The sequence below is a fragment of the Myiozetetes cayanensis genome, unplaced genomic scaffold (genome assembly GCF_022539395.1).
Source record: "Myiozetetes cayanensis isolate MyiCay16 unplaced genomic scaffold, myiCay2020 scf1245, whole genome shotgun sequence".
NCBI classification, from domain to species: domain Eukaryota; kingdom Metazoa; phylum Chordata; class Aves; order Passeriformes; family Tyrannidae; genus Myiozetetes; species Myiozetetes cayanensis.
Window position 1 is genome coordinate 1 of NW_026086877.1, and position 10542 is coordinate 10542.

A 10542-nucleotide genomic window follows, 5' to 3' on the forward strand; every position below is an offset into this window, starting at 1 on the left:
GCTGCCGTGGGGCGCCGTGGATCACCGTGGGGCCACTGTGGGGGCCGTGGGGCAGCCCCGACGCGTTGGAGTGGGGCTGCTGCGGGGTCACCGTGAGCTGTCGTGGGGCTGCCGTGGGTCGTTGTGGGGCTGTCGGGGGCCACCAGTGGGTGCCGTGGGGCAGCCGTGGGTCACTGTGGGGCTGCCGTGGGTCATTGTGGGGCTGTCGGGGGCCACCAGTGGGTGCCGTGGGGCAGCCGTGCGTCACTGTGGGGCTGCCGTGGGGCACCGTGGGTGACAACTGGGCTGCTGTGGGGCCACCACGAGCTGCCGTGGGGCTACCGGGAGTTGCTGTGGGTGCCGTGGGGCTGCCGTGGGTCACCGTGGGTGCTGTGGGACACCCCCCTGACCTTGTGTGGGGCAGCCGTGGGTCACTGTGGGGCTGTCGGGGGGCACCAGTGGGTGCCGTGGGGCCGCCGTGGGGTCACTGTGGGTGCCGTGGGGCTGCCCTGGGTGCTGTGGGGCAGCCCCTGACATTGCGTGGGGCTGCCGCGGGTCCCTCCCACCTGTCCCCTGTGTTCCCTGCGTGTCCCCCCGTGTGTCCCCCGCGTGTCCCACTGTGTGTCCCCCCTTTTGTCCCCCCGCGTGTCCCCCACCTGTTCCCGCGTGTCCCCGGGTGTCTCCCGCCTGCACCCCCCGCCTGCCCCTTCCCGCGTGTCCCCTGTGGGTCCCCCCGCGTGTCCCCCGTGGGTCCGCAGGCCCCAGGCCGTGCGGCCGGAATTCCGCTAGTTCTGAACTTTTTCCTCCCAAAAAAAGCTCACTACTGGCAGAACTCGGCCGCGCGCCCCACTCGGGGGCACGCGTGGGGCGCTCGGGGGGCACTCGGGGGCCGAAGAGGGGGGCATTTTGGGGGGCTCCCGGGACCCCCAAAAATCAGAGGCGGGGGTTGCGTCTCCAGAGTTTAATGCCGGGGGAGGGAGGGGGTCTGTACAACGGACCTGTGGGGCTGCCCCACGCGGGGGTGGGAGGAGTGGCCGTGGGGCTGCCCCACGGGGGTGAGGTTGGTAAATGAGCGGTCGTGGGGCTGCCCCACGGTGGAGGAGTGGTAAATGAGCTGCCGTGGGGCTGCCCCACAGCGGGGGTGGTAAATGAGCGGCCGTGGGGCTCCCACGGTGGGGGACGGGGGTAAATGAGCGGCCGTGGGGCTGCCCCACAGCAGGGGGCGGTAAATGAGCGGCCGTGGGGGGCTGAGCTGCCGTGGGGCTGAACCGTGGGGCTGAGCTCGATGAGGGGGGGGCAGAGCCTCCCGTGGGGCAGAGCCGTGGGGCTGAGCTCGATGGGGGGCAGAGCCTCCCGTGGGGCAGAGCCTCCCGTGGGGCAGAGCACAATGTGGGGCTGAGTCTGATGTGGGGCTGATCCACTGCGGGGCAGAGCCCGACGTGGGGCAGAGCCCCCCGTGGGGCAGAGCCCGATGTGGGGCAGAGCCCCCCGTGGGATGGAGCCCGATGTGGGGGCTGATCCACTGTGGGGCAGAGCCTGATGTGGGGCAGGGCCCCCCGTGGGATGGAGCCCGATGTGGGGGCTGATCCACTGTGGGGCAGAGCCTGATGTGGGGCAGCACCACCAGGGGCAGAGCCCCCCGTGGGACCGGGCCCGATGTGGGGCGAAGCCCCCCGTGGGGCAGAACCCACAGTGAGACCAAGCCCCCCGTGGGGCAGAGACCCCCGTGGGACCGGGCCCGGTGTGGGGCAGAGCCCACAGTGAGACCAAGCCCCCCGTGGGGCAGAGACCCCCGTGGGATTGGGCCCGTGTGGGGCAGAGCCCCGTGCAGCAGAGCCCACCATGAGACCAGAGCCCCTCGTGGGGCAGAGCCCACAGTGAGACCAAGCCCCCCGTGGGGCAGAGACCCCCGTGGGATCGAGCCCGATGTGGGGCGGAGCCCACAGTGAGACCAAGCCCCCCGTGGGGTGGGGCTCTCGTGGGGCGGGGCTCCCGTGGGGCAGGGGCTCCCGTGGGGCAGGGGCTCCCGTGGGGCGGGGCCTAGGCAGGTGCCACCTGGCTGGAGGACACGGAGGACACCTGCGTGGCCTGGGACGAGCCCGACACGTCGTCGTCGTCCCCGAAGGGGCTCCGGCCGCAGAACACGAGCTTGAGCATGCACGAGCGGAACTGGGGGGCAGGAGGGGGTCAGCCGCGACCCACAGGGACCCCCGGACCCACGGCGGGACCCCCGGACCCACGGCAGGACCCCGGAACCAGAGCAGGACCCCCGGACCCACGGAGGGACCCCCGGACCCACGGCGGGACCCCCAGAACAACGGCGGGACCCCCTGATCCACAGTGACACCCCCAGACCCAGAGTGACACCCCCAGACCCACAGCGGGACCCCCGGAACAACAGCGGGACCTCCTGATCCACAGTGACACCCCCAGACCCAGAGTGACACCCCCAGACCCACAGCGGGACCCCTGGAACAACAGTGGGACCCCCTGATCCACAGCAGAACCCCCGGACCCACGGAATGACCCCCGGAACCAGAGTGGGACCCCCAGACCCAGATCGACATCCCCAGACCCACAGAGAGACCCCCAGACCCAGAGTGACACCCCCTGACCCAGAGTGACACCCACAGAGACCCCCAGACCCAGAGTGACACCCCAGACCCAGAGTGACACCCACAGACCCACAGCGGGACCCCCTGACCCAGAGTGACATCCCCAGACCCAGAGTGACACCCCCAGACCCAGAGTGACACCCACAGAGAGACCCCCAGACCCAGAGTGACACCCCCAGACCCAGAGTGACACCCACAGACCCACAGCGGGACCCCCTGACCCAGAGTGACACCCCCAGACCCACAGCAGGACCCCCGGACCCACAGCGGGACCCCTGGACACAAAGCGACACCCCCAGACCCAGAGTGACTCCCCCAGACCCAGAGTGACTCCCCCAGACCCAGAGTGACACCCCCAGACCCAGAGTGACTCCCCCAGACCCACAGCAGGACCCCCTGACCCACAGAGAGACCCCCAGACCCACAACAGGAACCCCGGACCCAGAGTGACACCCCCAGACCCACAGCAGGACCCCCTAACCCAGAGTGACACCCCAGACCCACAGAGAGACCCCCAGACCCACAGTGACACCCCAGACCCACAGCAGGACCCCCTAGACCCAGAGTGACACCCCCAGACCCACAGAGAGACCCCCAGACCCACAGAGAGACCCCCAGACCCACAGTGACACCCCCAGACCCACAGCAGGACCCCCTAACCCAGAGTGACACCCCCAGACCCACAGAGAGACCCCCAGACCCAGAGTGACTCTCCCAGACCCACAGCAGGACCCCCAGACCCAGAGTGACACCCCCAGACCCACAGAGTGACACCCCCAGACCCACAGCAGGACCCCTGGACACAGAGTGACACCCCCAGACCCACAGAGAGACCCCCAGACCCAGAGTGACACCCCAGACCCACAGCAGGACCCGAGACCCACAGCAGGACCCCCAGAACCAGAATGGGACCCCCAGACCCAGAGTCACTGGGAGGTCACTGGGGGGCACTGGGAGCTACCAGGGGGGGTGTTAGTGGGTGTTACCAGATATCACTGGGGGTCACTGAGGGTTAACTGGGGGTTACTGGGGATTACTGGGGGTTACTGGGCTGTTACTGGGGATTACTGGGGGTTACTGGGTGTCACTGGGATCTTACTGGGGCTTACTGAGCTGTTCGTGGGGGTTACTGGGGTGTTACTGGGTGTCCCTGAGGTGTCCCCAGGCCCCTCTGACCTCTACTCCCCAGTGCCCCCCAATGCCTCCCAGTAACCCCCAGTGGCCCCCAGTGCCTCCCAGTAACTCCCCAGTGCCTCGCAGTGCCCCCAACACCCCTGGCACCCCCAGTTCCCATTGCTCCCCACCCCCTGTCACCCCCCATTGCCCCCTCCCCACATTGTCCCCCCTCATCCTCCCCATCGCCCCCAACCCCACACTGTGCCCCCAAAGCCCCCATGACCCCCCACAGCCCCCATGGCCCCCATGGTCCCCATGACCCCCATGACCCCCATGGTCCCCATGACCTTCCATGACCCCCATGACCTTCCATGGCTCCCCCATGACCTCCTACAGCCCCAGTGACCCTCCATGACCCTCATGACCCACATGGCCCCCATGATTCCTCATGACCCCCATGACCCCCTGGCCCCCAACCCCCATGACCCCTCACGGCCCCCATGATCCCTCCTGGTCCCCTAAGGCCCCCTGACCCCCATGACCCCACATCCCCCATGATCCCTCCTGGTCCCCCAAGGCCCCCTGACCCTCCGTGGCCCCCATGACCCCTTGGCCCCTCCCAACCCCCAAGACCCCCACAGCCCCCATGACCCTCCTGGTCCCCCAAGGCCCCCATAAACCCTCCATGACCCCCATGACCCCCATGACCCACCCTGACGCCCCATGACCTCATGACCCTCCATGACCCCACATCCCCCAAGGCCCCCATGACCCCCATGGCCCCTACAGCCTCCCACGACCCCTCATGGCCCTCCATGACCCCCACATCCCCATGACCCCCATGACCCCCACAGCCCCCATAGCCCCAATGACCTCCATGACCCCCACAGCCCCCCATGGCCCCCATTACCCCCACGTCCCCATTACCCCCAATGACCCTCATGACCCCCATGACCCGCCATGACCCCACAGCCCCCACAGCCCCCATGACCCGCCATGACCCCACAGCCCCCATTACCCTCTACGTCCCCCATGGCCCCCATGACTCCCCTGGCCCCCAACCCTCCCTGACCCCCCATGACCACCCACAGCCCCCATGGCCCCCATGACCCCACACAGCCCCCATTACCCCCACAGCCCTCCATGACCCCATTACCCCCCATGACTCCCTGACCCCCTGGCCCTAAGACCCTCCATGACCCCCATTACCCCCACGTCCCCATTACCCCCATGACCCCACAGCCCCCATTACCCTCCACAGCCCCCATGACCCCACAGCCTCCCATTACCCTCTACATCCCCATGACCCCATGACCCCCAGGACCCCAGGACTCCCATAACCCCCAAGTCCCCCCATGACCCCACAGCCCCCAAGGCCCCCATGACCCCACAGCCCCATGACCCCCATGACCCCACGCCCCCATTGCCCTCCACAGCCCCCATGACCCCCACAGCCCCCATTACCCTCCACAGCCCCCAAGGCCCCATGACCCCATGACCCCCAACACTCCATGACACCCCCATGATCCCCACATGCCCCATGACCCCACATCCCCATGACTCCCATAACCCCCAAGTCCCCATGACCTCCACAGCCCCCATGACTCCCATAACCCCCAAGTCCCCATGACCCCACAGCCCCCATGACTCCCATAACCCCTCAAGTCCCCCATGACCCCACAACCCCCATGACCTCCCTAACCCCCATGACCCCCATGACCCCCACAGCCCCCACATCCCCCAAGGCTCCCATGACCCCCACATCCCCCATAACCCCCATTTCCCCCCTCGCCCCGCCACCTGCTTGTTCATGAGGACGTAGATGACGGGGTTGTAGACGGTGGAGGACTTGGAGAAGACGGAGGGGATGGAGGCCAAGCCCACCTCGAAGTGGTGGCCGCGGTGGGTCACGACCCACAGCGAGAAGGCCGTGTAGGGCGCCCAGCACACCAGGAAGCCCAGCACCATCACCACCACCATCTTGGTGACCTCCCGCTCCGCCTTCTGCGTCGTGGCCGACTGCTCCTGCTGCTTGGCCACCTGGGGGGGCACAGGGGACATTGGGGGGTCAGATTTGGGGGTCAGTCACTGCTCCTGCTGCTTGGCCACCTGGGGGACAGATTTGGGGGTCAGTCACTGCTCCTGCTGCTTGGCCACCTGGGGGGACACAGGGGACATTGGGGGGTCAGATTTGGGGGTCAGTCACTGCTCCTGCTGCTTGGCCACCTGGGGGGACAGATTTGGGGGGTCAGTCACTGCTCCTGCTGCTTGGCCACCTGGGGGGACAGATTTGGGGGGGTCAGTCACTGATCCTGCAGTGATTTGGGGGGTCAGTCACTGCTCCTGCTGCTTGGCCACCTGGGGGACAGATTGGGGGGTCAGAGATGGGGGTCAGTCACTGCTCCTGCTGCTTGGCCACCTGGGGGGACAGATTGGGGGGTCAGGATGATGGGGTCAGTCACTGCTCCTGCTGCTTGGCCACCTGGGGGGACAGATTGGGGGGGTCAGAGATGGGGGTCAGTCACTGCTCCTGCTGCTTGGCCACCTGGGGGGGGACAGATTTGGGGGTCAGTCACTGATCCTGCAGTGATTTGGGGGGGTCAGATTTGGGGGGTCAGTCACTGCTCCTGCTGCTTGGCCACCTGGGGGGACAGATTTGGGGGGTCAGAAATGGGGGTCAGTCACTGCTCCTGCTGCTTGGCCACCTGGGGGGGGACAGGAGGGGACATTGGGGGGGTCAGTCACTGCTCCTGCAGTGATTTGGGGGGTCAGTCACTGCTCCTGCTGCTTGGCCACCTGGGGGGACAGGGACATTGGGGAGTCAGAGTTGGGGTCAGTCACTGCTCCTGCTGCTTGGCCACCTGGGGGACAGGAGGGGACATTGGAGGGTCAGAGATGGGGGTCAGTCACTGCTCCTGCTGCTTGGCCACCTGGGGGACAGATTTGGGGAGTCAGATTTGGGGGTCAGTCACTGCTCCTGCTGCTTGGCCACCTGGGGGACAGGGGACAGCTTTGGGGAGTCAGATTTGGGGAGTCAGTCACTGCTCCTGCTGCTTGGCCACCTGGGGGGACAGATTTGGGGGTCAGAAATGGGGTCAGTCACTGCTCCTGCTGCTTGGCCACCTGGGGGACACAGGGGACAGATTGGGGAGTCAGATTTGGGGGTCAGTCACTGCTCCTGCTGCTTGGCCACCTGGGGGGACAGATTTGGGGGTCAGAGATGGGGGTCAGTCACTGCTCCTGCTGCTTGGCCACCTGGGGACACAGGGGACAGATTTGGGGAGTCAGATTTGGGGTCAGTCACTGCTCCTGCTGCTTGGCCACCTGGGGGACAGATTTGGGGGTCAGAAATGGGGTCAGTCACTGCTCCTGCTGCTTGGCCACCTGGGGGGACAGATTTGGGGGGACAGATTTGGGGGTCAGTCACTGCTCCTGCTGCTTGGCCACCTGGGGGGACACAGGGGACATTGGGGGGTCAGATTTGGGGGTCAGTCACTGCTCCTGCTGCTTGGCCACCTGGGGGGACAGATTTGGGGGTCAGATTTGGGGGGTCAGAGATGGGGGTCAGATTTGGGGATCAGAGATGGGGGTCAGTCACTGCTCCTGCTGCTTGGCCACCTGGGGGGACAGATTTGGGGGGTCAGATTTGGGGGGTCAGTCACTGCTCCTGCTGCTTGGTCACCTGGGGGGACAGATATTGGGGGTCAGATTTGGGGGTCAGTCACTGCTCCTGCTGCTTGGCCACCTGGAGGGACAGGGGACATTGGGGGTCAGATTTGGGGGTCAGTCACTGCTCCTGCTGCTTGGCCACCTGGGGACAAGGGGATCAGAAATGGGGGTCAGATTGTGGGGGTCAGATATGGAGGTCAGACATGGGAGTCAGAGATGGGGAGTCAGAGATGAGGGGTCAGAGATGGGGGTCAGATTTGGGGGGATCAGAAATGGGGGTCGGTTATTGGGGTCACTTGGGGAGGTCAATTAGGGGATCAGCTATGGGGGTCAGAAGTGAGGGGGTCAGTTATGGGGGGCCACAATTGTGGGGCTGAACTGCTGAGGCCTCACCCCGAGCAGAGCCTTCACCCCTGCCGTGGGGTCCCCAAGGACCCCCACCCACCCACATGGTCCCCGTGCCCCCTCTGTGCCCCCCAATAAACTGGGTGCCCCCATTAAAGCTGTGCCCTCCCATAAAGCTGTACCACCCTGAACCCCTCAGAGCTCCTCCCGTGCCCTCTGAGCCCTCAAAGACCCCGGAACTCTCCCGAGCCCCCGGGACCTCCCAAGCCCCCTCCCCATGCACAGGATGAGCAGCAGCCGCCCGTAGCTGAGGATGATGACGACCAACAGTCTGTGCCCCCTGCGCCCCCAAGTCCCCTGGGACCCTCCCCAGAGCCTCCGGGACACCCGAGACTCCCGAGCCCCTCCCCAGGCACAGGATGAGCAGCAGCCGCCCGTAGCTGAGGATGATGACGACCATCAACCCCTCGTTCCCGAAACCCCCAATGCTCCAGGACCCCTGAGCCCCAGGACCCCAGGACCCCAGGCCGCTGACCGCGCGCAGGGTGAGCAGCAGCCGCCCGTAGCTGAGGATGATGATGGCCAGGGGGAAGCCGAAGCAGAAGCAGAAGAGGAAGAGCACGTAGGACTCGTTGTTCCACTTGTTGTTGGTCGTGTACCAGTCCGGGCCGCACGAGCACTGCAGCCCCTCGGGGATGCACCTGGGGGGGGGACAAAAGGAGGGGCTGGGATGGCCTCGGGACCCCCGAACTGCCCCCAGGACCCCAAACCCCCACATCCCCAGGGATTCCCAGTCAGGGCTGCACGAGCACTGCAGCCCTCGGGGATGCACCTGGGGGGCCAAAGGAGGGCTGGGGTGGCCTCGGGACCCCGAACTGCCCTCGGGACCCCTAAACTGCCCCTGGGACCCCCAAACTCCCAACACTCCCTGAGACCCCCAGTCCGGGCCACACGAGCACTGCAGCCCCTCGGGGATGTACCTGGGGGGACACAGGAGGGATGGGATTGCCCAGGACCCCAGACTGCCTCGGGACCCCGGACTGCCCCAGGACCCCCAACCCCCCACATCCCCAGGGACCCCAGTCCGGGCTGCACGAGCACTGCAGACCCTCGGGGATGTACCTGGGAGGGGAGACACGGAGGGATGGGATGGCCTGGGAGCCCCGAACTGCCCCAGGACCCCGAACTACCCCCTGGACCCCCAAATCCCCTGACATCCCCTGGGACCCCAAGTCCGGGCCGCACGAGCACTGCAGCCCCTCGGGGATGTACCTGGGGGGGCCAAAAGGAGGGGCTGGGATGGCCCCGGGACCCCCGAACTGCCCCTGGGACCCCCGAACTGCCCCCGGGACCCCCAAACTGCCCCCGGGACCGCCAAATCCACCCACATCCCCCAGGACCCCCAGTCCAACCACTCAGGGATGTACCTTGGGAGGAACACGGAGGGCTGGGATGGCCTGGGGACCTCCAACCACCCATGGCCCTCAACCCCCTGTGACCCCCAAACCCTCTTGAGACCCCCAACTCCCACTGGGACCCCCAAACCCCCTTAAGATCCCCAACTCCCATTGGAATCCCAAACCCCCCTGAGACCCCCAACTCCCACTGGGACCCCCAAACCCCGGGGACCCCAAAACTCCCTTGAGGTCACCAACTGCCATTAGAGCCCCAAGTCCTTGGGACCCCAACTCTCCTGGGACCCCCAAACCCCAGGGACCCCAAACCCCTTAAGATCCCCAGCTCCCATTGGAATCCCAAACCCCCTTGAGACCCCCAACTCCCCTGGGAACCCCAAACCCCCTTGAGACACCCAACTCCCCTGGGACCCCAAACCCTGGAGACCCCAAAACTCCTTGAGGTCCCCAACTGCCATTAGAGCCCCAAAACCCCTGGGACTTCCAACTCCCCCTGGGACCCCAAACCCCTGAGATCCCAAACCCCTTAAGATCCCCAGCTCCCATTGGAATCCCAAACTCCCTTGAGACCCCCAACTCCCCTGGGAACCCCAAACCCCATGAGACACCCAACTCCCCCTGGGACCCCAAACCCTGGAGACCCCAAAACTCCCTTGAGGTCCCCAACTGCCATTAGAGCCCCAAACCCCCTGGGACTTCCAACTCCCCCTGGGACCCCCAAACCCCGAGGACCCCAAACACCCTTAAGATCCCCATCTCCCACTGGAATCCCAAACCCCCTTGAGACCCCCAACTCCCCTGGGACCCCCAAACCCAGGGACCCCAAAACTCCCTTGAGGTCCCCAACTGCCATTAGAGTCCCAAGTCCTTGGGGCTTTGAGACCCAAACCCCAGGGACTTCCAACTCCCCTGGGACCCCCAATCCCCTGAGACCCCAACTCCCCTGGGACCCCAGATGCCCTTGAGACCCCAGCTGCCATTAGAGCCCCAAATCCTTGGGACCGTCAATCCCCTGAGACCCCCAACTCCCCCTGAGACCCCCAACTCCCCTGGGACCCCAACTCCCCTAGAGATCCCCAACTCCTATCAGACCCCCAAACCCCTGAGACCCTCAACTCCTTCTGGGACCCCAACCCCCTGGGACCCCCAAACCTCCTTGAGATCCCCACTGCCATTAGAGCCCCAAATCCTTGGGACTCCCAAACTCCTGGGACCCCAAAACCCCTTGAGATCCTCAACTGCCATTAGGCCCCAAACCCTGGGACCCCAACTTGCCCCTGCCCAACTCCCCATTGCCCCCGTGCCCCCCGGACCTGCTCCAGCCGAAGGGGGGCACGGGGCGATGAGGCTGAAGTCCAGGTGATGGCACAGCCCAGCACGGCGTGGCTGCCCGGGCGTGAAGT

At 66.1% G+C, this 10542-nt stretch overlaps 1 protein-coding gene across 1 annotated transcript; it reads right to left on the reverse strand.

The window, feature by feature from the left end:
• Positions 1 to 1988: 1988 nt before the first annotated feature.
• LOC126635988 (blue-sensitive opsin-like) lies at positions 1989 to 10538 on the reverse strand (the record flags this gene model as incomplete). The annotated part of the gene is made up of 4 exons (XM_050307679.1): positions 1989 to 2148; positions 5511 to 5750; positions 8260 to 8425; positions 10453 to 10538. Coding segments are annotated over 4 exons (621 nt in total), but the record flags the coding sequence as incomplete, so codon positions are not given.
• Positions 10539 to 10542: the final 4 nt, after the last annotated feature.